Raw genomic sequence first — 27,436 nt, 5'->3', positions numbered from 1 at the left:
CCACTTTCACTAGTTTCTTATACGAGTCAAATATATTCGACATGCGAAGGGATAAACTGAACAGATCACTCGATCAGCCAAAAAGAGCTTTAAACTGTTCATTTCTTTAAAATTTTGGTCCAAAATTTAACTTACTTTCGTGACCTACTTTTCTGCCTATTGACATACAGCATAGAATGTTAGCAGAAAAATCCATTCAAACATTTTCAGGTAAAATTATACAATGCCTCTTGGTAACTCTCTTAGTTATACTTTTTGAAACTATATGCTGGCATTTGGTTGGCTTTTGTGGCAAAAAATTGACTTGGTATGCATCTTTTGTTTTTCAGACATCTATAAAATACTTTATCAAAAAATAAAAATATGAATTTAATCCTCATGCAAGATGTTACAAATAAGGAAAACTTGAAACTAGTTTCTATTGACTTTATTGTGATATGGTAATAGTTAACAAACTGTCAAGTAATATCAGTTGCCAATGGTTCCAGTTGTATTTAATTACTGTTTTAGGGTTAAATCCCTTCTATTTTTTCAGGTTTGCAAATTAGTTAACATCTACTGAATCCTGATAAATTTACACCAATCTAAGCTGGAAAAGATAACTTAATAGAGAATACTAGAAAACCCCTTATAATAACTGACAAATATAATGAATTGAACACTTAACAACATAAAAATTCGAAAGCATCAAACAAAACAGCAATGTATCTTTCGTACCAGATCTTTTAGCTTAGATAATTCATCAACAATAATATCTGTTGACAATGGATTTCCATATAAAAGAACACTGGCACCAACAGCTTCAGATATTGCTGTAAACCAACCTCCTCCCTCAGCATGCCTGGTACTTCTAGCAATCTTTTTAACTTAAGAGAAGGGCGTTACAGGAAGAAAGCAAACATCTGCATGCAAAAAAGGAATTAAGGGCCTTTATCATGTCTGCCTTGAATACACCTTAATTTAACCCTGTAGGAGGTTAGGTGTGGGTGGTGGGCAGTTGTGGGAAAGCAGAATTTCAAGGATAAAATGGTGTTGCAACTCGCAACTTAAAAGGAACACATTTAGGTTAAGCACACTCCTATTTTTTATAGAGAGGAGGAGGGGGTTTAAATGATAAACCTGTAAAGCAAAAGATTTGGCATGATGAATATATAGGGGTGAATTTTCATCTGTTCTTACACTGCCCTTAATCAAAATACCAACTCTGTGTGAGAGTTCCCCGGGGTCCCAGTAAAATCAAATTTGAAAAAGAATCAAAATTTAGACATAACAGAGACCTCTCCCCCCTCCCCTTTTCAAGGACTATCACATGCTAAACCAGTAAGGGCTCAGTTAATTGCTCTTCACAACATTGACAAATGAAAGGACTTCTTTTCAAAAACTGTATACACAATGCAACTGTAAACATAAATAACAAGCAACTACCACATTTCTAATTCAATAGAATATAATACCTCAACTACAGAGTTACTTCACTAAATGCATATCAAAGCAAAAATATTATCATGCACTGTATATAATCATTTTTTAAAAATCTGCCATTTTAGGGTACGTAAATAGGCTTTTACAATGGGAATCCTTCAACCTGTGTAAAAGGACTAAATGACTAAGCACATACCATTCACATTTAGACAACAGTGACATTCCAAATGCAATCAAGTTCATCTTTGAGGAAAACCTGTCACAAACTGCATTTCTCCAATAAAAATTCTGCAATCTGATAAAAATACGATACCAGGAGCCAGCTCCTGGTCTTTTCAACCCACATTCAAAATCTTTACAGTGCATGTTAATGCTAAAATATATATTCACATTAATATACATAATAACCTTGTCTCATTCTTTAAGCAATGCATCTTAAGAAGAAAAATAAAACAGTCTTGACTTGCCATTGTTCACTTAGAGAAGTGAAAACTGAATCAAAACCTACTTGTCCAAATACAGGATACAGAAAAATCAGTTTAACTGAACTATCAACTTTGAAAAATCAATTTTTGTTAGCTTTTCTAACTTTAAATCTACTGATATTGCTTCAGACCAGTGTCTAATATTGCAGACTGCAGACTTATCACTAATTATCAATCCCATTTGCTTTGGTTTCATTCTTTATGTACTAACAGGCAAATTTTTATCTATCAGTCTAGTAAACAGGCAGAACAAATCAACCTTCAGTTTATCTGTACTGGCTTTAAAACTTAATACAGATCTAGCTTTAATATGCTTTATATTTTTGTTCAATTAAATTTTGTCAAACCATTTTTTTTCCCAAATAATTCAAATATCACAGATATTTATATAATTTTGCTTAAATGCATCCTAGTGATTCAGACACCAGCTTGTTTTAAAATTCAAAAGAATCCAAATGGAATTAAAAGAGCAAGATGCATCCTCATAATCCTCAAATGAGCTGTACAAAGGGCTTGTCAAATCCTTAAAAATTACTGATATAAATCTAAACTCTAAAATAGCACTGATATAATAAAATGTGACTTAAATCAAAATGCCCACATTCTGAACTATTATTCCATATCTATTATGGATATTTATCTCATCTCCGTTCACTTATCTCCACACTTGTTTTAAATATCATCAATTAATATTTATCTACATACATTATTTTGTATTTAATAAAACCATAAATTGTTTACAAAAAGCACTATAGTGGTTTTAATATGTAACACTACATGTTAAAACTAAAACTTCTGATACAACTAAAAAGAATATCTGCTATACATATGATTACATAATTACAAGTGACATCCACTATCTTTACCCAGCAATAAATTGAACAACAGAAGCTTTACTGCTGTGGATAAACAGTTTTAATACCATATAATACTGAATTAATCACACTCAGTGAAAAAAACTCCCAAGATTACATTGAATTTGCTAAAAAGACTGACCTTTCCCAATCTACTTGACTCAGTATTCATTACTGAACCAGTAAATGAACAAAAAGGCAGTTTCCTGTAAAGCCATGAAAAGAAAGTTTTTCATTGAAATAATAGAGCTTTCATATAAAAATGCTTATTTTCTTCATGTTGTTTTTATCTCATCTTCTCATTACCACAAACATGTATTTCTTTTTAAGACTTGAAATAATAAACCATAACACTGTGCTCAAAAAGTTTGCTCTGTTATATCAACAAAATGAACATGGCATCCAGTTTTTAAGTTTTTGAACCATAAATCAGCTTAGTTCAAATATATGTTAAGATATCTAAAATCGAAGGGTTTCGAACTTTCTCATTATAATACAAATATAACTTTTCTAGATTCATATCTAAACAATAATTATAGGTCTAAATAAAAATTTGATAATTCATATATTGCCTATAATCATGGCATGTCATGATGTTTAATGACATTGTTATGAAGGTTAACCACAGATGGACAACTGGTTGAGGGGCAGTCAAGTGAGGTCCATTATTTTAGGTTTTTGACCCAGTCAACTCAATCCACCACCACCAATACATGAGTTAGATTCATCATCAAAACAGTTCTCATTGTGTCTTAATAATTTTAAATATCTGAAAAATCCATGATCATGTAACAAAGCAGTTATAGACTTTGTGTGTCAGTCATCTGGCCAGGTTCAACCCTCAGCTAGGATGAATGACCTGGGGTCAGTCAATTATTCACGCTTTGAGTTGAACCTAGCCAAGGGGTGCCCTCAGACTAAGGCCCCATTCAGAACAGGGGACTAACTAGTTTGAAGGTCAAATATAGCCGAACCACTTGAAAACTTCTCTACAGGTGATCTATTCAGTGTCTATTAGCGGATTAGATGGCAAGCTTTGTAGTGGGTCGCCATATTTGACCCTCGGACTAGTTAGTCCCCTCTTCTGAATGGGGCATAAGTCAATAATTGTATATAGTGGTCATACTAATGGCTTTGGCATTTAAAACACCATCTTTCGGCACTTAACACAAGATTTTGTTGCACCTTTCCCCCTCTCACTGTTGTTTCATAAATGACAAATGCCATTTGTGACTTGTGACTGCTAACATCACTAATCTGTGGCTCCAAGTCATAAATGACAATTTCATTTATATGGCCTAATTTAAAGCTCATGTTACATGGTGACACACGCACATTTAAACTACTTTTTTATTCAAACATTCTAGTACAGAAAGCCTCACCAGCCTTATGTAATAACAAACAAAAGGTAGTATACCTCTAACTGGGCATTCCATTTCCCTGATACATGGGATAGTTCATTTCACTCTGGCAGTTACCATCATCAACAAATGCAAAATTGGACTGAGAGTTGAAGTTGACCTTTTGTTGATTCTGCCCAGCCAGGAGAAGCAGGTTATCACTGAAGCTTGGAGAGGCTGTCTGGGAGTTTGGGGGAGTTGGGACAGGTGGGTTGGCGGCAGCGTTTGCCATCCAATTGGTCTGTCCATCATTGGAAATTTGATCTGAAGAGAAATTCATGTCTGGTGAAACATCAGAATACTGGTCACTGGAGTTATCATTGTAAGGGAGAGTTGAACTGAAATTCCTTTGAATATTCCCAGGGGTAGTCTGGATGTTGTCATTATAAGACCCACAATTTGATTCCAGCATTCCCGTAATATTTCTTCTTGCCTGATAATTTGTTTGCTGGGCAAAATGGAGACCCCTATTGCTTTGACCATTTGCAGTGACATTCAGTTTTCCCTGAAGCAAACTTTTAATAGTTTCACCATCACCACTGCTAGCATTACTGCCCACTGCTGTGGTCATGTCAAAGGAACTTTCCTGTGGCAGGCTGTCCAGGTCTGTATTGCAATTAAGCAGAGACTCCACAGCTTGAATTAGACTGGAATCAGTCCCTGGGTCATTGGGCTGCAAGTTAGCCTCCTCGTTTATTGACTGCTGGTCCATGATGGCTTGCATCTCTGGAGAAAAAGGGGAATCATAAGCCTCTTCAGCTTGTGATGCATTAATGACCTCAATAAAGTCTGTGCCTCTAGAAATGGTTGTGTCAGCAGACATGTGGCGCTGACGAAGCATTAAACTTGAAGGAGCAGTTGGTGCAGCGAACTTGTGCTGCTGAAGTGAATTGGCATTGCTTTGGCTTATGTTGCCTTCAGGGAAGTTGATGTTATTCCGAGAGAAATCTGTTGGGCCTTGGAAAGGTGGCCTCATACTAGCACGAGATGAAGGAAAAGAATGATGGCGACTGCGCTGCTGATCCTGGGAATGTGCTGCCATCTGGTGGGCCAAAGCAACCTGATAGCTGGGTGGCCGTTTGGCCATGTTTCCCACTGGATTATTGTCATAACTGACAAAAGTGTTAGTTCCATTATTCTGATCGAAAACCATGCTCTGTGGGCTGATGTCCTCTTGGGAGCCCATCTGTTGAGACATTCCAAAAGTTGGAGTGTTATTGGCACTGGATCTGTTAGAACCAGGATGTACAACCTGTATCACCTGGTTGCCATGTGTAATGTAAGGGCTTCCAGGATTGGACAAATTGTTATCCATAGGTATGGGGCTGTCTCTTGGGGTGGAAGGGGCACTCTCCCTGGGTTCCCAAGTTATTGGTGAAGGAACAGCCGACACAGGTGCTGAGCGACACATGCCAGGGCTGTAGAGTGGCCTCTGCAGATTAGGGTCAAACTTGGCATGAGACCCTCCACTTCTCTGGCGCTGAATATTTTGCAGCATCTGGGCAAGGGAATTTGAGAATGCTTGGTCCGCTGGGGTTTTACTGACAACTGGATATTGTAGTTGAGTCTGCTGTTGAAATGAGACTCTTTTGACAGCTGGTGGAGAGGCCATGGACTGTTGGTCCTGTACTGTAGGGGGCACTCCAACCATGGTGTTTGTCACCAAGTTCCCAGACCTTCTCCTACTCCGAGACATGATTGGTTTGTTAACCAGGGGCGGTGACATTAATGTGGCATCATCTGTGGGATGCATACCTGTGGTGCCACCTTGCTGTGGTAAGCTGGCACCTGACCTGGCAGGCTGGGGACGAACTAATGAATGACTATTGATGCTATCACATCTGCCCTCTTGCTCCGTAAATGATGGTGGGGTTGGGGAAACTGCTGGAGATCTCATGTGAAAGTCCCCTGTAGGTGTTCGAACTGGTCTAAATTTTCCAAGAGGAGTCTTTGGTGGTTCCTTGAACTCTGTGCTCGGGGCTCGAGAAACTGGTTGAGATCTGCACTGAATGACATAGTTGGCCTCGGTCTCATCTTGATTTTGATACACATCTTCCAGGTTTGTTTCTGAATAGGGACCATCACTGGCTCCCTGCAACTCTGAATTGGATTGCACAATATAGGTGAAAGCTTCTTTTAACTGATTGGCATTGACAAGAGACCCTAGTTCAGGGTCATCTAACAATGAATCCATCTCTATGGATGAAAGAATGCTTGTAGTTTGACTTTGATTGGAAATTCCCTGAGCTATGTTAATGTTAAAATTCTGATGACTTGATAAATTTGTCTGTGATGGACTATCAAAACCTTTGAAATTTCCAGATTGACTGGCATTTTGATTCAATGGTGGTTTAGGCAAGTTTTCAGGGGCACATAGTCTTTTGACATTTGTATTATCATTGTCCATCTCTTCCTGGGCTTTCTTTCGCTTTAAAGTTAGCTGACTATTTTTCAAGATGGCTGACATGCGGAGTGAAGACCTCTGACCTGAAGCATGCATTGGCTGTGGTCCTACTGTGGTCTCACTGTGGGACTGTTCTAGCTTTTTGACCTTCTGATTTCCAGGGTGGAGTTTATCTCGATTTTCCCTCAGCAAAGTAGCAACTGGTCTTCGATCAGAACTTTTCACTACATCTGACTTGGGGCCATAACCCCTCTGTTCCTTTAACAAGTCTGAGACTGTTTTATTGCCAGGCACTCTTGGTTTTATAGGCAAAAATCGTGGCTTTGTAGAAGTCGTGTTATCAGAAGACTCTACACTGTTGGTTCCACACTGCACTGTTGATGACGCCGCCATATCTTTAACAGAAGAATCACAGCTGGATGTTGCATTTTTTAATGCTAATGTCTGTGAAAGGTGTGAAGAAGCAATTTCAATTCTCTTTGTATCTAAATCTTTCAACAACTTCTTACTTTTTGCCCCTGTTGGATTCGGAAGCTTCCCCTTCACAGTGGCTGATGAACTCGTGCCCTGCTGCTGCATGCTGGAGAGTCCACTGTTTACTGATATAGGGGTAAAGGCACTTATTCCTTCCTTCAAACCAGATTTCCCTTCTGAAGATACCTGACTGGCAGAGTCCACTGAATTTTTTGCTCGAGAAACAATTCCTCCATGAGTTCCCTTCTGAGATTGCTTGGAACCCTGCGCACCTAGTAACAAGTTCATTAAACGTGGTGCATTGCTATGAGAAGAGTCTTTTGTCGTACACGTTCCTTCTGGATGTGAACTCATGCTGGTGCTTTTATGACGAATTTCCTCCCTTGATTCAACCGGAGGCACAATTTTTTCAGAACACTTGACATGCTTAGTTTCTCTGTCTCCTGGTTTTCCAGCAACTTTGAGGGAATTCTGTGATAGTTTCCCAGACAAAGAGCTAACTTTACTTTTTGAAATTCCTGCTGACTTTTCATTTTCACTGACAGTTTGAGCTGCAGCATTTGAATTATCATGAGTCACTGATGGACTTTCCTTTTTATCGGACTTCTTGCTGCTTGTCTCTTGTTGTGTATCACCATTCTCCTGTGTCTGTTGTTCTTGTTGCTTTTTCTTGAGCTGTCTCAGCTGGAGAGCCTTTTGAAGTTGAAGCTGTGTTTCTCTGTGTTTGTTTATATTTGGTGACAAGGTTCCTAGAACAGGAGTAAATAAGTTTTCTTCTAAATTATACACATTCCAATTTTCATTGAAAGAAAAGATCAAGTTAATAAAGTTTGCAGATATAAATCATTATTTTATTTATCATTACCAATAAAAAAAAACCCATATCAAACTCATATGCAAATTTTGCAACACATAATTTCTTTAGTTAAAGTTATGCCCAGTGTGAATTGTCTTTATATTTCACATGGCTCAATGAGACTATCTCTAGGTTTCGGTAAATCCTGATACCAATCACTTACCTGCTATAGTCTTGTTTTCACTACTGTTCATAGACTCTATGAGGGTAAAAGCAGCAGCAGATCGACTGTTCACATACAGGTTGCTGACCAGGAAGTCTGCCAGTTCTCGAAGACTACTGAAGGGATGCCCCAGCAGCTTCTGGGCCCACTCACACACAACCAGCTTGGACGCCTCTTCAAGATCATTCTGAAATAGGGAAAGTAATCAGTCTGAAAGAACTTCTGAGGTGTGTCAGCATATAAAAGTGTCACATAATGTGATGTCATTTTATACAATCACTTGTGTTTCTGAATGTTTTTTTTTAAATTATTCAATTCAACTGAAGGAAAAAATCTTCAAAAACGAGGATGACATAGCATTAGTAAACTATTGCTCAATTGCCAGTTGTATAAGATGTTTGGTGTTTCAAGTACTGGAGAAATAAATTATTCCATGAAACCAAATGACAATCTACTTTTAAAACATAACAACACCATGTTTTACTTGGCATAATGCCATCATAACATCCAGACATCAAAATAACTTCTAAATAACAAACATACTTCATTGATGTTTTCCCTCTTGATTGCATGACAAGGATTGGTATTTGTAGGGACAGATGGCTTTTTCCGGATTCCATTATAGTAATATGTAAGAAGAATTAAGGCAATAACATAAACAAAGGTAATTTGTAACTCTTCTAACTTTTCTAACTCTAATTTGTAACCCTGGTCTAATCTTTTCAACATGAAAAATAAGCAGAATCATATTTGGGGTGTTTTGAAAGCAGGACATATAGTTTTCCACACTAGACAGATTGGAAAATAAAAGAGAAACTAATAGACAAGATGTTCAAACAAACATGTAAACAAATGCCCCTTGTGCAGCACTCAAAAGTCTCCTGTGAGAAGTAAAAGCTGAAAGGATTCAATAACATGAATTTTAAATATCATATTATTGCTTTTTATGCTTTACTTTCATTTAAAGACAGTCATATTGAATTAGACCATTGTATTGGGATAGGTATGAAACAAAATGTTAATCATGTTTGTTTTACATTAGATTGTTTCCAGTTTCAAGAAGTTTCAATTTTTTTATTATTAATATTTCTAACAAAATAACAAAGGATATATGGACTGTCCCCGTGGCCCAAGTCGCCTTGAAGTGACTGCTGGAAACACACATTTGAATACTTTGCCAAAGTCTGCCACACCCAAGACTCTTATGCCATGCTGAGTGCAATAGGATCTGAAATATAATGGGTATTTACCATCAAATCAAAATGCCCATAAATGATGTATTTCTCACACAATTCACATGCAATACTTATCAAGTTGTATGTAATATCAACTTTTGCAGTCATATCACACACACTTTAGCAATTCATACTGTATGTGGGGCATAAACCAAAGTAAATTTTAGTGGTGGTGGTGGTGGCAATTTAAGATGGTGTTGAACAAAAAAATTAAGTTTTAAAAACCTAATAACACCAGAGGAGGAAAGCTCTCAAGAAATTCCTACATCTTTGTTGAGGCAGTAGCAGCAAAATGAAAGTTTTGAAAATGAACACTACTTAAGTACTTACACTTTCAAAATGCTAATTCAGTATGTATTTCTTATGATCCAACCAGATATAATGATATTTCAATCAGCAACCACTTACTCATAGTCTTTGTAAACTTCATGTTTTGCCAGGCAGTTGTCCTTGTCCTCTTCATAATTGTTTTTGATCCATGTAAATGTTTGAGCCTGCTCTATGCGACTAGAATTTTGGAAGCCAGACACAGGACTTCTGGGGAAAAAAGCAAAGATATAAATGAAGATGTTTTGACGCTGCCATAAATGAAGACCAGCAGGTTCACGTAGAAAAACTAGATGGATCCACTGGAAAAGATTTTCCTGCTAATAATGACCATAAAAGAATTTAAGGGACAGTTCAGAACAAAGGAGTCAGTCTCAGTTCAAATGTAAATCTTTATCCTGGAGTTGTCTGATACTGTTCTTTTGCCATCACAGTCTACAATGCAGGTAGCTTCTGGAAGACAGCTTTGCGCAGTTTGCGCACAAACCCCTTTGCTGCTCAAGGAGAAGTATTAGTCTGTTAATCTGATTGCATTCGGCGAGAGTCACCTTGGAGTTGGAACCTAGTCAGTTAAGGTCATCGTAACCCTTTATTATCATCCAATGCCAAAAATGAGTTTTTTCCAGCATCTAATTATTCAATAATGCATCTATCTTTGTGCCAATTTAAAACAATGAAAAAACCTCAAAAATAAAAAATATTGGCATTTATATTTTCCTTGCAACGCATAAGCATAGACAACTTAAAGCTTTAATTATCAATTTAACACCTTTATATTTGAGGTGAGATAGCAATCAGTTTGCGGCATTACTTCATTCCTGAACAAGATTTTATCACGAAAATTGGCAGAGTTGACCAGAAGAGTATAGGCTACAATCTTGTGTCGTCATTTTGGTTTAAATGTTTTTGTTATGGAGTTATGAGCCCCTAATTACAGATTTTCATTGAACAAAGGGATTATTTTGTTTTATCAAAATCTGAACTAAGACTTTAAAGAAAAATCATTAGCATAGTTTTGGATTACTTAATGATGTCATTAAATCCCTGTTAAAACTGATATAGTGGGTGCTCGGGTAAAAGAGAAATTTGAGAAACCGATTTTCCACTTTTTATCCAAAAATCACAATTATGACGTCATCCATATGATGAAATATGTGTAAATGTTATTTTTTACCCAAAAGAATGTATGTAAGGCAGTAAATAAGGAGTTTTGGACAAAGGTTGACAATATCCTTAAGTCAACCTCACTCATTCTGAACACCCCTTACGACTGAAAGTTGGTCTCAACTTATAGACCAGGCAAAAATTTTGAGACCACTTTTAGTCAAGACAAACCAACAGTGACCTTCTTAAATAGTTAAATTACAAAACGAAAGAATTGATCAATAGTTACTTTATTTCAGGGGACTGACTGCTAAGACTGCTTAAGAGAAGTATACCATAATTTTCAGTTTTGAAGATAAGAAAAATTCCAGTCTTAAGTACTTTTGTGAAACTCATACCTCAAGAACAAACATAAAAGGAAAAGAAAAGTGACTGTAAGCACCCGGAGTTATTTCCTATAGGAAACTTATGTAAACATGGTTAATTTCTGCATGGGTATTCTGAAAGAGTTGCTGCAAGAAAACAATTGTCAAAGACATTAATCTGCACTCAACTGAAATCAAATCATCATCCATGTTTGACATCAAACCCTTCAATTTCGTTTCATGCCTGTTCTTAGAAATCAATCATTAGAAAAGTCTTCCTTCAGCAAATGAAGTCACAAAAACCAAATGCAATTTACAAGAGGAGTGCCATACAATAACTGTTACAGTCAAGTTTTAACTGGAAAGCTCATACATGCTGCCTATTCAACCTGTCAAATATCACAAAAGGTTGCAACAACCAAATGAATTACTCCGTAAAAAACAGTTTTTGAGACAGGACACAGCATGGCTATCATGATTCATTGAAGTACAGCACAACTGTGATCAGTGACCTGGCAAATCACTCCTTCATGTTCCATAATGGCAATGGTTATAAATCTTTCAGCATTTTTAAGAAAAATATTTATATTTATGAAAAATATTCCTAAGATTTATTAAAAATTATTTCATAAAACTGAAAAACAATGACATCTTACTGAAATTGTATTTGAAAGATGGGTACAAGCTTATTTGTGATATCCCATTATTTTAAAGCCTACAAACATCTAGAAAGATACATTTTTATTTGAAAAAGTGGCGATTCAGTAAGTTGAAAGGAAAAGTGTGCTATGGAATAAAACTCACTTCATGCCTTTATCGTGTTCATGTGTTTCTTCGCCAGAGCCTTGCCATCCTGAATTGGGTTCATTCATTGGTTGTTGATCACCGAGCTCTTGCTTTGTGTTTAAAACTCCACCCATTGGCAGAGCCACAGATGCCCCTGTTTTTGTTGGAAAGCTAAAATTCACCAAGAAGAGATATTAACAGACTTTTACACATAACATGTTAACACATGAAATTCCCAGAACATAAAATAAGTGTTGACCTCTTTTCCTGTTTTTAAATCAACAACATATACCATCTATTTACTGTAAAAAAAATATTTTTAGCTTAACAAGGTCATTCTATTTTAAATCAACAACAGATATCATTTTATTTACATTATTTACCTCAAGTTTAATAACAAGGTCATTCCTTATGAAATCTACATCACATACTTATATAGTTTAAACTACAAGAATATTATGTTTAGATTTATAATACCATTCATGTTTTGAGTTGCCTCAACTGAAACTGGATTTTATGGTATAGAGGTGGGATTGTCATATTAACACTGTGGATTTAATGAAAAGTAAGTTTTTCCTTTATATCAAAAGATTGATGTATAGCAGTGAAATCAGTTTTCACATATATGATATAAAACAAAAAAGGTTTCTTCAGCTACTAGTAATCACTCATCAAACATTACATTAAGTAATCTCTATAAATTTCTCAAATTTTGTCAAGTAAGACCTGTGTTTTTTAATACTATATTTCTGAACTGAAGTAAATTCATTATCAAAGAATAATATCACATATTGCTGAAGGTTAATGATGCATTTAACCTCTTTTGTAGTGTCTTGCATCTCAGTAGTGATAAAAAAACAGTATGTTTTGAAAATTTAACTTCTAAAAAGAATTTTTTTTAGTTGCTGTCAACAAGTACACATTTATGAATGAAGTGTTTATGTGTAAGTTAAGGAAAAACATCTGAACATTTGAGAAAACAACAATGGCTGTTTTAGCAGCAGCATCTGACTGCCTTGCTGTACAAACGTACAATACACTAAGTTTAACCTTTCACATAAAAATGTTTCTTTTTAATTTACTACAAATACAGGGCAATTAATGAAACAGTACTTTAAAAGCTTATCCCTGGTTTAATATGTCCTCTTTGTCCACTTTCTTTATTTCTCCTGTGTATCTGCTACCCTTTGCACTACAAATTTTCTAGGTTCGAGGTTTTCGAGGTTAAAAGAATAATAATGCTTCGTACGAGATCTATATTTCACAATAAAAATCATTAAAAACAACTCATAGAAATATAATATATTCTGTTTTACCACAAAAACGGCAGTTATAGCTATTATTCTGATATATGAGCTTGTCATTGGACCACGTGACCTCCATAGATGGCTATACTCTGTAATAATCTCTTACCTAGTAAGAGATTATCACAAAAAAAAAAAAAAAAAAAAAAACTTTTTAGAAAAAAACCAGGGACTAACTTTGAATGTAGAAATGGATTCATTAACCATTGGTAAGTATGGGAAAATTATGGTTTACTCCAGGAAATTTCATTTTTTGGCCAAAACTAACAGTTATTATCCTATACAAAATATATTACCCATTAGCAAAAAAGATTAAGTTTGGCCGTACAATTGTTTGAATTGGCTCCTGAAAAGATGCCTTTTTAAGTAAGGTAAAAAAAATCCAACTTAATCTGCAAAATTATTTTCCTATTCATAAAGTTAGCTAAAAACAGTGTGTTAGGCAGTACAACTCTTTAGCTGTTTTTTCAAGTTAACCTTAGTCCAAGTTTTCAAGACCAATTTGAAATATGATAGAAAATAAAATTTATTATGGCCATACACTTTGTACCAAAGAAAAATTGTTAACCATGCAACACTCAACACACACACAAAGAAGTAAAATACTAGTTGGCTAAAACAAATATGAAGCAAAAACAAGACTGGCTATAACCGATATATATGCATGATCAACCCAAGGTTCTTTTGCCCAGATATTGTTCACTAATTAGTGACCTGAGAAAACTAGTCTTCAGCACTGGAGTCCTGACACAAACACAAAGAACTTTTACCAGAAGACCTTTTGTGCATGCTGTACAAAGTCCAGAATAGTGTATATTCTTTTCTGCACACCTATTCAGAAAAAGGCAGTAGTTACTGTTAGCTTTATGCATCCTTAATTGGTCCAAATGTCCCCAGCTTATTTTCATTATTAGTCATCATATTCTCAAAGGCAAGCATAGTGGGCATGGCAGTGCTTTAGAAACAATGCAAAATGCACAGTATCCTTAAAAAGGTAAATTTTCACTTCAAAGTGGGAATCACCAGAGATAGCCCTAAGTTTTGCAACTTGTGCAAATCTTCTCCGGAATAAGAGGAAAGCAAGGCCAAAAATAATGGCCAGCTATGACGTATGGTATGATAGTGTGGCAATGAATAGAATCTGATAGCATTTATTCACAGATATTTTTCTGGTTGTTTTCTCTTCAATTCTTTCAAGTTTTAGTCCATTGCACAATAGCATTAATTTTGCATGTTTGAATGTCACTTATGTATTGCTTTTTGTGATGTCATTCCAGGCACATATAGTTTCATTCTTATCAATAAAAAGTTAATCCCATCTCATGTGGATTCTTGTATGTTTTCTAGTCTCATATGACATTATGCAGTGCTGACAGCCTCATTTAAGGTTCAGTTATTTTCCATTTCTCTCCATCAAAATAATATGAAAAAGGAAATTTATAACTGTTATAAGATAATTACCATTACTTCAAATGGTAAACAGAAGTTCAACAAAATTGCTAGACATGATAGCAGGTATGTTGATTCCGTATTTGCTTTTATAAATCCCATCTTATCAGTGTAAACAACTACTTATTCATGTCATAATATGCTTATCATTAACACATTTTATTATATTATGACACACAAAAAAGCCCTTCTGAACTTATCAACATAACTGGGAAGACTTGGCATCGATTTCATAAATTGATTGATCGTCTTTAATATTTTATACACATTATACATAAACATGTTGAAAAGATTGGAAAACGCCATTTACTATTGTATCATCTGCAGGTACAATCTTTGTTCAGATGATTTTGAACTCCAACATCAAAAGCACAACTGCTTTTCAGTATCAACATCTTTTGTCAAGTATCTCATATGTGCCACTGATACCAGAAGACTAATGTATCCTTTCTCTCTAGTAGCAATATGATAAAATATGAAAACAATGACAATACATGAGACAGCGTAGCACAAAAAAAAAGCAGCAAAAACTATCAAGTTTTGGGGTTCAGTTGCTCAAACTCTTTATGGTATATAATAAAGGGATCTCTTCATAAGTTGATTGCATATGACCAGCCACAGTTCAATGCAGGAGGATGCACACAGATGACACGATGAAAAAACAATATAATTTTGGTCCCAGCATATTTTAGGACGAGGTAACTACCACTTGGGGTGTGGTAAGAATAGATAATCTATTCCAGTTAGGTGACACTTATTAATCTGTCAAGTTAACGTCCAGGGTTTCCACTTGCCTAGATGACCTAATTTTAAACAAGAGTCTTCAAAACAGCTGATCGTGACGTCACCTCACAGAAAGTCAAGTCAAAAACACGTCCGTATTTCTTTTCTTAAATAAAAGAGAGAGTATTCAAATCGTATACTTACTCCTCTTCATTTTCTTTGTGTTTCGTAGTTCCTCCATTCTGTCTCAAATCATCTACTAAATGGTTGTGTGGACTCGATTTTTCATTTTCAGGAACCACCTGAACTGGAACCCCGCTATTTCTCATCCCGATTGTTTGTTCACCACTTCCCAATCTCGCATCGTATGCAGCTACACCTGGGTCCTTTACAACTTGAATATCTGAGTGTTTAGATCCACAGCCATTTTTCTCCGAGCTCATCCCTAGTATTTCTAAAATCTGCTAAAAATCTCAAGCAAACATCCTGAACAAAGCACATGTTGATAGTCAGCTGGGATGGCGCAAATTAGGTCATAATATGTCGTTAATTTACACACGAAAATAACTCAATTTCATTTCAATATGTCTTTATTTCTTGTGTAAATATACTTTTATATGAAATTCAAATTGGTTGATGAATATTATATGAAGTTTTCAGATTTATACTACCACTAATATTTACTGATATGCCCTAAAATTTAGTACCCCTTAATGATTGTAAAAGTGCGCTTGCGCGTTGCGTGCCTAAACAACAATGGCTGATCGCGGGAGTCAGAACCGGTCTAACGTGGTAATATATGTCAAAATAATTGAGATTAGAACTCATATTTCGCAAACAAGGCACTTCAGAAAGAAAATCGTCTGATTCTAAATACATCTCAAACCCTATGGTGTTTGAAAATGGTCTCTACTAGTTTTAGATCGTTTGTTAATCTAGCAAAATATATTTTTTTCATTTACCGATTGAATTAGAATTTTCCCAGTAGTCTTTTTATATTATATATATATATATCACTGCCAGCTATTGATTCATGAAAATGATATTTAATGACATATTCAGATATGTATTTTGTTGTTGATGTTATAATTCGACATTATATACAAATAGAATAAAGATTAACGTTAACAAGGTCATGAAATTGTTTTGAAAGAACTTTGTTCTTTGTGATACATAATTACTGTTTCCTCTACTTAATTGCAACTGGGCTCGTTTTTTCAATTGTATTGTGCAGTACTGCGATGCATTGCATAATTTAGGCTCATCTATACCATGTACATGTATCAAATTATTTTTCCTCTTAGTGTATTTATATAATGCGGTTGTTTTTATTTTTTTTTTTCATTCATTCCCATAGATGTCAAGACCACTTTCCTCAAGTGGTAGAAAGTCTGCAACCAATGTTAGAAATAATATATCCAGACCGAATACAACTAACGATCTTCTCAGTAGAGAGGAAGAATACAAGTACGGAGTATGACACATTATATTATACTGCAACTATTGACCTAATTTTTACTACTACATGAATTCAAAGTTGTGTTTATAATCTAGGTGAGAACAAATTATAGATAAATTAAATTCATGCTTTTATGTCATCCTTTTTTATTATTTTAACCTTTAATTTTAGGAGGTTGAATGAAGAATTGGAAGCAAAAACTGCAAATCTAGTCAAAGAAGCCGAAGAAGTACTTGTAAGTATACATGTATATTAAATCTTACTTTATTTTTGAATTATTGCCAGTGGTTCATATATCATGAATACCCTTTGATTTATGGATATGAATTGATAATATCGATTACAAGTCAAATATTGCATGAAAGAAACTTACATTGATTCATTGTACTGGCACTTTAAAAATCTCCATTATTTATTACAGAAAGAGCAAGAAAGCCTTTTGTCCAAACCAAGCTTGTTGGACACTATCAATACCGATGATTTTCTGAAGTAAGTCATTTATTTAACTGAAAAAACTTGCAACCAAATAATAAAAGAAAAATAAAGACATCAAAAGAGGTACATGTATCATCTGTTTTCTCTCTCTCTTTCTCTCTTTTTTTTTTTTTTTTTTTTTAGCAGCAGAAAGAAGACTGCCTCCAGTATTTGAAATAGACTTTCTATTTTAGCCTTAGAAAAGCACTGAATTACTGATTGTTGCTTTTTTCTAATCTTTATAGTTACTGACACTTATTTAATGAAATTACTTTTACTATGTTGCTGCCTTTAAAGTCTCTTTACTGATGCAATATATTTTGATCTATGTACTTTTTTCAGTGATTATGAGGAAGAAGAAAAGAAGTTATCTGCAAGAGCAACAAATTCAAGGGTAAATTTTCTTTGCTTTATGCAAGACTTCCACAGTAAAACAAACAAAAAAAAAAACAGCACCACATAATTTTTTTAGTACAAATACAGAATGTCTCTACATACAAAGATGATCTGCATCTGCCATTGCTTTGTTGCCTTGTTTATATTTTCTCTTTCAAATATTGCTACATTGTTTGTTGTTCATTTACCATGTATCCGATGTTTAGTATCTTTCACTTCAACCCTATTTTGAGGTGTGGTATATATACTAGTTTTCAACAAATCGTTAAGGTTGATATTACAGTGACATAATGAAAAGCATTGCAATTAACTTTACAGACAGGGTCTGCCCAAGGAGAGCAGTCAACAAGAAGTAGGCCGCCATCCAGCAAACTCAAGAAATCTGCAAAGTGAGCACAAACTATGAGTTGCATTTGAAATGAATCATTTTTCATCACGCTTCACTGAAAATGAAAAAAGTATAAAAAAAGAACCTTTGATATGGTCTATGCAGATCAAAATGAAATTTGTGCTGCATATAAGTCTCTAAGATTAGACATTGTTGTGATGTTTTGTTATAAGTTATGATGCCATAGAAACCATATTTTTCATAAAGTTTCAATTCCTAGTTTGTGATTTAGATTACATGTATGTCAAATTAACCTCCTAGAAAGTTTAAACCGTCTGTTTTGTTTCACAGATCTAAGGCTAGAAATACCAAATCAAACCTCAATGAGGATGTGGCAACAGTGGATGATGCCTTTCTGACAGAATTCAAGGAGTTTTCTCTCCATAAAACAATCAGTAACATTGAGGGGCAGATGGAGCAGGGAGAGTTAGAGGAGGATGAAGATGATGATGTCTTGCCTCAGGCTGCTGCTGATATGGGAGCAGGTACCCTCCAAGGCCCTACCTAGCACCTGGGCCCAAATTCATGATTTAGGATTGAAAGTTTCGATGATTTAGGATTGAAAGTTGGTCTTAACTTATAGCAAAGTTTTAGTCTACTTTTAAACAAGATATATCAGTAATAGTCCATTTACATGACACATAGCATCTGTTTTATGAAAGGAAGAAATGGCTAATGTTTTTGCCAATGATTACTTAATTTTAGTGTACTGCTGTGAGTTTATCTGGGATTGTTATGACCAACTTTCAGTAATATAACTTTAAATACATTTAATAAACTCAATCTGATGTTTAAAGACTGGTTAATATTTAATTAAATAACTTAATTGTTTTGTTATATTTTTGATACATGTTGGTATACCAATTGAGATATTGCTCATTTGAAAGTCATTTAAAATTTTATATTTTTGTCAGAGGCTCAGATCAGATTTCTGAAGGCTAAGTTACGAGTAATGCAAGAAGAGTTGGACAGGTTGGCCCAAGAGTGCAATAAAAAGGTAAATATTATCCATTAATCAGTAGTGTGTGTGTGTTTAAATTATAATTACATATTTCCAACACATTCTTCCAAATGTGGATCTCAAAAAAGAAAGAAAAGAAAATGCTGGTTAAACAGAGAGAAAAAAAAACCTTAACAGGCTCTTTTAGATTTTCAGCATATTGTTAACATAATCCACATAATTAAGTATTTCTGATGAGGATGAGTTTTCCGATTGGGCCATGCTTTTAATTTATTCTCAGGAAGAAGAAAACAATGCCTTACTTCAGAGAGTGAAAGAATTAGATGATGATAGAAACAGGTTACAAAGGACAAACTCAACCCAACAGACCCAAATAGACAAGTACAAGAGGTTAGCAGATGACGCTAAAGGGAAATCTGACAGCCTTGAAAACCAGTTGACTGGACTAAGAAAGGTTTGCTCTTTACTGCAGTATGAGATTGATGGGTGTGGAATTTCAAAAAGTAAATATGACAGTAACAGACCAGTAAAGAAATTAATCGGCTGTTTCAACACTCAGTTGCTTCATTCCCTAAAAAATTGATTTCATACTAGACACTGATATATGTGTGTGCTAAGAACTCTGATATCAGCTGTTGTTGTTGTTGTGATGACACTGAACCTAGATATATACACTGTAACAGATTATTTGCAGATATGGACTCGCTGAAATATCTGGAAGAAAAATATGTGGATGCTCTTTGCCAAAACCAATGTTTGATAATTATTTAATGTAATTCTTTGGTTTTTGTTGCCTGCACAAATTAAAAAAATTATGTGAGGTAAATCCACTATAAATGTACACTTATATAAAGACATGATAGTACTCTTCAATTGTTGTTGGTTGAAGATATTTAAAATTATATGATGTGAATTTATGATTTATTTTCTCATAATGTTTCCAGGAGTTAGATTCTCTGAAGCGGTCTCAAAAACAGCAATCTACAACACAGAGTGCCACAGAGGTCAGACTGAATAGGGCACTAGAAGAGGTGGAAAAATACAAATCTGAATTACATAGAGCAAAGTCTGCATCAAAGGTACTGAAAGTAGTAAAACATTTTCTGTAAAGTGTTGTTTTGTTTTAGAAGATTGTAATAAGGGGAGGTTTTGGCTTTAAATTTGATAGCCTAAGGCATCAGATATCTTATATAATCCACATGGGTCTTATAGGTTTCTCAAAAGTTACCCCTATTATTGGCAAACCTCTGCTGTCACTTGGAACAGCAGAGGCAAGTTCCCAGTAATTTCTGAAACTGTTGTTCTCCTCCTTATGATTTTCTGAACATGTTGAATTTTATGCAATTATCATAGTGATGATTTCATGGTCAAGCTATATTTTAGCACTTCGTATTTTCAGTCAAATTATGTCTGAGTTTAAATTATATTAACTGAATCTATGAATGGGCTGTAACCAAGTTATGTGCATCTTCCTCTGTATTAGAATATTGTTAGAGTCCAGGGCCATCATATCATGGGTCACCAGTAGAGTATATATACGGTCAGCAGAGCAAGTTAGTAACATCCTTAGCTGGATTGCACAAGTGCAGAGAAATGAATATGGAGATCAGTCAGATTGTAGTCGTTCTCTGAAAACGTCTTGTGTTACAATTATAACAGCACTTACAGTGCCAAGTTGCTGTGGTGTTCCAAGAATAAATGGGTTCTGTTGAATTTCCTCAGGATACAAAAGATGCTGAAAAGAAAAGGATTGATCAACTTCTAGCTGAAAACAAGAGATTAGAGAAGCAGAAAAATGAACTCATGACAGGTTTCAAGAAGCAGTTAAAGCTGATTGATATCCTAAAGAGACAAAAAGTAAGTTTGAATAAGAAGTATTTGTATTCAGTCCCATAATCATGTTTAATTGTTATGGGTTGGAGGGGGGGGGGGTCAAGACCACTTGCTCTGGCCTATTTGTTAAATTAAATTACTCCTACTGGTAGAAAACCCAGAACAGTCATGGTGTGGTAGCTTTCAAATAGCAGACTGTATTATCCACTGATGCATTTTATATGCAAAATACAGTTTACACTGTATCAGAAGTGTGTAATTAATTGTAGCTTAAAGAAAAATAAAACAAATGATGATTATTAACTGCTTTTACACATCCATTTATTTTCAATGATCAATACAAAAAAATGTAAATCTTTTTGTTTTCTTTTTAGATGCACATAGAAGCAGCAAAAATGCTACAGTTTTCAGAGGATGAATTTGTTAAAGCACTTGAATGGGGCAATTAATTTTCATCGGTAAGATATAAAATTCTTGTATGTGTTGATTTAGCCTTTAATTCTTGTTTTTGATACCTTTGTATCTATTTGTGCTTTCTATGGACATTTAAATTGAAATAATTGATGAAATAAATTAATGAAGAAGCACAACTATATGTTCTCATCTTTGCATTATTGTATATATTTATATATCATTCTGTTTCAGACTGGCTCCTGTTATCAACAACATTTAATAATTTATTATAATTTAGGAATGATTACCAAAGCTACCCATTGTATTCATCATGAACTTTGTCACCTAAGATACAAGTTGAGTCACCGTTGTCTTACAAGGCCTTAACAACTCTTCCTTAATTTTTAAACCTGATATTGGCAAAAAGCATTCATCTAATGCAAAATTGTTTAAATGTAGATAACAAAGACCACTAGTATGCTTGTGTCATTGTTCATCTTGTTCAAGGAGTTGGTGCTGGTATGTCATGTTTGTTGTCAATTTGACTGAATTCTAGAAATTAAATAAAATTGGTCACTGTTGTTTAACTTGTACATATCTGAAGTAGTGAAAAGTTTGAATAAACTTTTTGTCTCATAAAAAAAAGCTGTTGATCGTGCTTACAACATGCAGTGTACATATGACTGCTAATAGGCTAATACAGTCTACATATGACTGCTAATAGGAAATACTTGCACCTGATAAGTCAAGATGAATTTTGAACTAGTTTGCCACACTTTACGCTTTTGAATCATGCCGAATATGAACTTTACATGTACTTTCTTCTTTCAATCATAACACTGTGGCAATTAATTACCCATGCAGATCAGTTTTGACAGCATGCACAGCCATATCATGTATCCCAGGACAACTAATTATACCAAGTGTTACAGTTTAGCTGAACTCCTTTCAGTCCAACTGTTGTTAATGTGGAAATGGAATACAGTGCACTACACAGGGCATCCTGCAACTCAAAATATTTTATTTTTACATTCAAGCACACACACACACAAAGAATTAATACCCTAGCCTTCTAATTTGTAATTATATATCGTTGAAACAGCCCATGCCAATAAACATCGTTTGAGCAATTTATTTTCTTCACTTTTCAGCAAGTTAAATGTGTAAACACCATATCCACCAGTACATGCACCAGTTTACAAAAAATCATTTTCTTATGTTTGCTCTTTGGTCAAATGCATAAAAATCAGTTTTACATCTGCAACTTTCAAAACTGTCACCGTTTCGCACCAACTACTTTTATTCACATCGGTGTACTTAAGAGCATTTAATAAGTGTTCATTAAATGTAGAGGCAAGTATCGTAAACTGGCTCGAACCAGCTGCAACGAGAGAAATGCTGTAACATGTAGGTTAAATGTAAACAAAGAATATAGGTCAAGGTCTTCTTCACATTCTCTCAACCAATCAATTGACCGCATACAAGAGGTGTGTTATCATTGGCTGTTACATTTGCCATTTACACTCCAATTCATATAAATATTTTTTTTAAATTTCAATTAAAATTCATCGCTTAAAATATGATTTTTAAAACATTATTTAAGCACTCTTCTTTAATTTGACATCCTAGATGTTAGGTAAATTAGTCCTAGATCCTAATTATCCAACAACATGTTTTAATGTTCAATGAATTGGCTGGCAGCACAGCAGTTACCTAGTTCTCCTGTGACAGTATGATAACAGAACAACGTGTGGGCCGCTCTCTCAACTTCTACAAATTATTACAAGCATACATCTAACTGCAGCCGTTGATTGCAAAAACGTGTGGTTGAAGGTTTTTTGGTGGGAAGAAAGGAAATGGGTAAGCTGTTTTCTCGAGATGTCAAAAGTTAATTTCTTATAGAATCAAAATCTAAGTCTATCAAAATTCGTTTGACATAAAAGTACATCGATCCTAATCCCCTTTGGCCTTTGATTGACCCATTGGTCATCCATTACTGACCGATATTATGTGTTCGAATAATAAGAAAGGTTCATCATATTTTCAGTTTTTTTTAATTCAGTCAGACCTTTATTTAAATTATATTTGTATGATATCTATTTGACGTTTTCTCAACTCTCTCTCCCCCGTCTCCCGCGCTCAAAAAGTACATGCAAACGCAAGGAAACGTATGGAATTCCCCACATAAAAATAAGAAGTAGTCTAAATGAAAGTAGAAAGTGAACTTCTATGAAGTGAGAATTTTTTGTGCAAACATTGTTTCTGTTAAAGGTATATAGTGACTTTATTAATATGTCATATTTAAAATATTTCAAAAGCTGTAACTTCATACCAGTACAACTGTATGTTATAAAGGCAAAAATACAAATTTTGGGATGAATGTGTATAAATACTTATTTATAAATACTGAAAGACAGTAAGATTTTAATTGAAAATTTCAGCAACATTGCCATGCAATGCTCAGTTGTTCAAGGACTATTTTTACAAAGATAAATGGACTTGGGATCCAAGCAACAGATCAGAAGATGTTGTTCTGTCAACAGATAACACCGAGGCCTATTTCTTCATTGACGCCATTAAGGGTAGCACAGGCACAGCAGGTGTGAAATGTTAGAGGTCGCCAGAAAAGTGATATTTATCAGAAATCTATTTTTTCTTAAAGTGAAAACTACTATCATATTTTATTTGTAAGGATGGCAGGTAGTGAGATTGTTGAAAGATAAATTATATTTGTGGATTAGCCGTACTTTTTGTCATTTTCTCCTTCTACCCCAGTATGTATGCAAATGTTTTTAAGAAATTCAGATTGAAATTGGCTTCAGTCTAAAAATTGAATACTGGAAAATTGATCAAAAATTTGTCAAAATGTGTTATGATTGGTGACATCCTGACGGTAGTTGTTTAAAGATTTGGCAAGCTTTTCACAATAAAATCGGACCCCATTGTGTTCAATTTGCTTAAATGAATGTATTACTCTGTTGATGGCTTTATCCGTAACAAATTAGTTCACTAAACATATGCTCATGTTTCAGGTGTCCGTGGTACACAAGGTTTTTCTGAGGGTGAATATTACTGGGAGGTGAAATTCTTAGAGGCTGCTTGTGGGAACTCCATCATGATTGGGGTGGGGACAGCTTCTGCCACACTTCATATGGGCAACGGCAAATATGTGGACTTGTTAGGTACAGCTCTTTGTTAAAAATGAGAGAGTGAACAAAATTCCACAAAAAAATGAACATTTTAGTCATGTCTGTGACCTGCATATTCTTAGTAAAATTTGCATAATTGTTTTAAATTGCTATAATTATGTAGTACAAAACAGAAAATCACCAGCAAATCAGAATTATGCAACTGTTTCACAAAATGTGTGTCACAGGCATAACTGAGATGTTCAACTTTTTTGTGGAATGGCAAAGACATGGCCATTTTATTCGAAACAGATTTGCACAGTCACTTTTCCATGTTCATAAATCAGTTTTCAGATGTAAATCATTCTTATCGTTCACCATTTCTTTCAGGTCAAGACGTGAACAGTTGGGGCTTGTCCTTCAGAGGAACCGTTCATCACAATGGACAGTCAAGAAAATACTGCGATCCTTTCTTCAGTTCTGGGACTGTAATTGGGGTATACCTCAATCTATATACAGGTATACTGTCTTTTTACAAGAACAGTGAACATCTGGGCATGGCATTCACAAACTTGAACAATGTGAAGAAACCTTTGTACCCTATGATAAGTGCAAACACACCTGAGAGTGAACTTGGACTGGTGGCTTCCTATCACCATTACTTGTCCTTAGAACAAAAATGTTTCTGGACTGTTCACGACTGTTTATCTAATGCTAAAGATGTTGACAGTCTGATGCTGCCAAATGTCATGAAAAATAATCTGAGAGAAATGTGGCAGTATTGTCCTAATTTGTAAAAAATCTTCCAAGTGCCTGAAGTTGAACTCTTCCTAAGGCACACACAGTTATTTTATAAATCGATTGCAGTCACAGAGTTTGCACAAACATAGCTAGAGATGTTATGTGACTGTGGCAATATATACATTTTTGGTTTTTACTTTAAGGGTGTTTATCGGTGAGATACGAGTACTTTCTCTCTGTATGTATGTCAAATAATATGCTGTCTCATGATGTATGCCTTAAACACCTCACAAACACTAGATTTGTACTGGCATTTATTGCCAGAGTGACAGTATTATTTCTTATATAAATGTTGACGGAGGCCAATTTTTTTTCAAAATATGTTAATTATTGCTATGTATTTTTTATAAATTGCATTCACTGGCGCCATATATGCCAAGATGATTATTTCTATTATATGTCCTTTATTTTTATTTTAGAATAAATTATTTTTTCTAATCAAATTCCTTGGTTTCGATCCAACGATTACAAGGGCATATCAATATGGACTCAATCCATCCCATTGGAGCTGGGATTCTGGCTTGTCCCTACCAACAGGTGTACTTTTTCTTTGTGCATAGAGAACAAATGAGCATTTTCTAGTAATTAACAAAAACTTCCACAGTAATCATTCCATTTATTTCATTAAACATTTACAATGTCCTTCACTTTTTGACACAATAATCTTTAACCCAAAGTTTATAAAATAATTGGACACTGTGCCGTATGTTTTGCACTGTGTTGGAAACGGCAGAATCATACTGACACTCTTTAAAACTGAGGTGACAGTTGTACAGCTATATGAATGTTTATACAAAACTGTCTTCATAAATGCTATCACTTTCAAAAATTGTTTTCATCAATTTTTTCAAGTTGATTCTTTTATCACTGATAATATTTCTGTCTGCTGACAAAACTGAGTCACCAAAATAGTAATCAGTAGTCAAATACATATGTTAACCTTAAAGCAAAAACTCTTGGTTGCTCGAGGTCTCTACAGCACAGCTGAAGACATCCCAGCTGCAAAAAATGATACAGTTTTGTCCATAATTTTGAACTGCATCCGTTTTGCTCTGGAAGTGAATGGATAGTTCTGTTTTGGATCAAGCCATGTTACCAGTAGCTGAAATGAGATAAGAGCAAGGCAAAATATCAGTGCAAAACCATCTCAATTCTATTTTTTTAAATCGACACATGTTACAGTTATGGGATCATTGTTGCTTGAATGCCCGTTAAAATTAATATTGTAAATTTGACTTTACACTGATTGTTATCTTAATTTTAGCACCATTAACTCCAAAAAGTTTTAGAAATTAGGCACCAGATGTACGTGTCATCAATCAATGCGAGGTTTGCCCTAAAAATAAATAAATATGTCAATTAAAGTCTCCAGATCAAATTTAGCAATGTCTTTAATACTAGTACCTCCCCATGTACATCTTTACAGTAACCGCTACTCAGACTTTTACAATGCAGCATCATGTCACTATTGTGGGCAAGTTGGGTTAACAGCAGTTCATGCTCCTCATCTGCAGCATCTTTGTCCGCTTGTACCACACTGAGTAGACAGCCACTTCTCAAAATTTGAGCTGAAGTCATAAAGTTCCGAAGGTACATCATCAAATCTCCTACTGCCAAGACTGGAACTCCAAGATCAGTCAATATTCCCAAATCATCTATCAGTAATAGTGTTGGTACAGTCTTGTGCGATGAAAATGATGTTATAGTTTGTTTGATATGGTCATACAAATTTTTCAAATCTGGCTTTGGATCAGAAACAAAAGAGAAAGGGTTTTTCTCAACCCCACCAGAATCACCAGGCGATGCAAACAAACACTCATTTATAAGCTTGAGTCCATCAATAAAGATCAAGGTACCGTTGTCTCTTGCTGCAGTTATATTAACACCTAGCTTTTGACCCACGTTGTTATAGTGAGAGAAAGACTGCGTGAAGGAGACCATACAAACGTTATATCCATTCCGTGTATACAGGGACAAGAAATGGTGAATCAAAAATCCATTGTCAGTCTGGGAAGAAGAGATTGAAATACTTATTCTATCTGGAGGCTGCTTCTCGTCAATGTCGAGTATATTGTTGAGATCTATAAACATGTTCCTGAGTGTTTTTATCAGCGAAATGTAGTTAGTTCCCTTAGCATGTACTGGCCTCACATTACTTCCGGCCACCCTTAGTGCATGTCTTACCCGCGAGGTAGCAGCACTTTACACTGCGAATACTTCGACCGAAAGAGGAGCTCAACAGGACACAAAAT

At 34.9% G+C, this 27,436-nt stretch overlaps 4 protein-coding genes across 7 annotated transcripts; 2 read left to right on the top strand and 2 right to left on the bottom strand.

Annotated features, from left to right (window-relative positions):
• Window positions 1–412: 412 nt before the first annotated feature.
• Window positions 413–15,904, bottom strand: LOC106155411 (uncharacterized). Of its 2 annotated transcripts, none has more exons than XM_013530242.2 (7): window positions 15,556–15,904; window positions 11,894–12,046; window positions 9,702–9,830; window positions 9,170–9,286; window positions 8,602–8,689; window positions 8,059–8,245; window positions 413–7,788 (listed from the first exon to the last, which is right to left on the bottom strand). In XM_013530242.2, the coding sequence occupies exons 1-7, from the start codon at window positions 15,792–15,794 to the stop codon at window positions 4,181–4,183; spliced, it is 4,521 nt and encodes a 1,506-aa protein (XP_013385696.2). In that variant the 5' UTR covers window positions 15,795–15,904; the 3' UTR covers window positions 413–4,180. The 2 variants fall into 2 exon arrangements, with proteins under 2 accessions (XP_013385696.2, XP_086862982.1); XM_087006856.1 differs by having other exon boundaries at window positions 9,702–9,827.
• On the top strand, window positions 12,300–21,848 carry LOC106155412 (testis-expressed protein 9). 3 transcript variants are annotated; one of them, XM_013530246.2, is made up of 13 exons: window positions 12,300–12,440; window positions 16,709–16,818; window positions 16,982–17,045; window positions 17,232–17,299; window positions 17,627–17,678; window positions 17,999–18,069; window positions 18,360–18,553; window positions 18,983–19,065; window positions 19,310–19,483; window positions 19,974–20,108; window positions 20,752–20,886; window positions 21,237–21,320; window positions 21,508–21,848. In XM_013530246.2, exons 2-12 carry the CDS (start codon window positions 16,709–16,711, stop codon window positions 21,309–21,311), a joined length of 1,161 nt encoding a protein of 386 aa, XP_013385700.1. In that variant the 5' UTR covers window positions 12,300–12,440; the 3' UTR covers window positions 21,312–21,320; window positions 21,508–21,848. The 3 variants fall into 3 exon arrangements, with proteins under 3 accessions (XP_013385700.1, XP_013385698.1, XP_013385699.1); XM_013530244.2 differs by lacking the exon at window positions 12,300–12,440 and adding an exon at window positions 16,060–16,143; XM_013530245.3 differs by lacking the exon at window positions 12,300–12,440 and adding an exon at window positions 16,074–16,140.
• A 971-nt stretch (window positions 21,849–22,819) lies between these two features.
• LOC106155410 (SPRY domain-containing SOCS box protein 3) lies at window positions 22,820–25,627 on the top strand. Its single transcript, XM_013530241.3, has 4 exons — window positions 22,820–23,115; window positions 23,697–23,855; window positions 24,288–24,437; window positions 24,774–25,627. Exons 1-4 carry the CDS (start codon window positions 23,112–23,114, stop codon window positions 25,178–25,180), a joined length of 720 nt encoding a protein of 239 aa, XP_013385695.1. The 5' UTR covers window positions 22,820–23,111; the 3' UTR covers window positions 25,181–25,627.
• A 158-nt stretch (window positions 25,628–25,785) lies between these two features.
• Window positions 25,786–27,383, bottom strand: LOC106155387 (elongator complex protein 6). Its single transcript, XM_013530186.3, has 2 exons — window positions 26,589–27,383; window positions 25,786–26,286 (listed from the first exon to the last, which is right to left on the bottom strand). Exons 1-2 carry the CDS (start codon window positions 27,273–27,275, stop codon window positions 26,158–26,160), a joined length of 816 nt encoding a protein of 271 aa, XP_013385640.2. The 5' UTR covers window positions 27,276–27,383; the 3' UTR covers window positions 25,786–26,157.
• Between the last annotated feature and the right edge of the window lie 53 nt (window positions 27,384–27,436).

The sequence above is a fragment of the Lingula anatina genome, chromosome 2 (genome assembly GCF_051362555.1).
Source record: "Lingula anatina isolate TDL-2025a chromosome 2, LinAna3.0, whole genome shotgun sequence".
Taxonomy (NCBI): Eukaryota; Metazoa; Brachiopoda; class Lingulata; order Lingulida; family Lingulidae; genus Lingula; species Lingula anatina.
The sequence above is the reverse complement of the archived record's forward strand: the minus strand, read 5'-3'. Positions and strand labels throughout refer to the sequence as shown.

Coding starts and splice junctions, on each gene's coding strand:
- LOC106155411 (XM_013530242.2), bottom strand. CDS start 15,794: ATGAGCTCGGAGAAAAATGGCTGTGGATCTAAACACTCAGATATTCAA. Junction 9,287..9,701: donor GAAGTTTACAAAGACTATGA/GTAAGTGGTTGC, acceptor ATTATATTTCAG/ATCCTATTGCACTCAGCATG. Junction 7,789..8,058: donor TGAAAACAAGACTATAGCAG/GTAAGTGATTGG, acceptor CTCCTGTTCTAG/GAACCTTGTCACCAAATATA.
- LOC106155412 (XM_013530244.2), top strand. CDS start 16,108: ATGGCTGATCGCGGGAGTCAGAACCGGTCTAACGTG. Junction 16,819..16,981: donor AGTAGAGAGGAAGAATACAA/GTACGGAGTATG, acceptor CTTTAATTTTAG/GAGGTTGAATGAAGAATTGG. Junction 17,046..17,231: donor AAGAAGCCGAAGAAGTACTT/GTAAGTATACAT, acceptor TATTTATTACAG/AAAGAGCAAGAAAGCCTTTT.
- LOC106155410 (XM_013530241.3), top strand. Junction 23,856..24,287: donor GGGTAGCACAGGCACAGCAG/GTGTGAAATGTT, acceptor CTCATGTTTCAG/GTGTCCGTGGTACACAAGGT. Junction 24,438..24,773: donor CAAATATGTGGACTTGTTAG/GTACAGCTCTTT, acceptor CATTTCTTTCAG/GTCAAGACGTGAACAGTTGG.
- LOC106155387 (XM_013530186.3), bottom strand. CDS start 27,275: ATGTTTATAGATCTCAACAATATACTCGACATTGACGAGAAGCAGCCT. Junction 26,287..26,588: donor GTAAAGATGTACATGGGGAG/GTACTAGTATTA, acceptor ATCTCATTTCAG/CTACTGGTAACATGGCTTGA.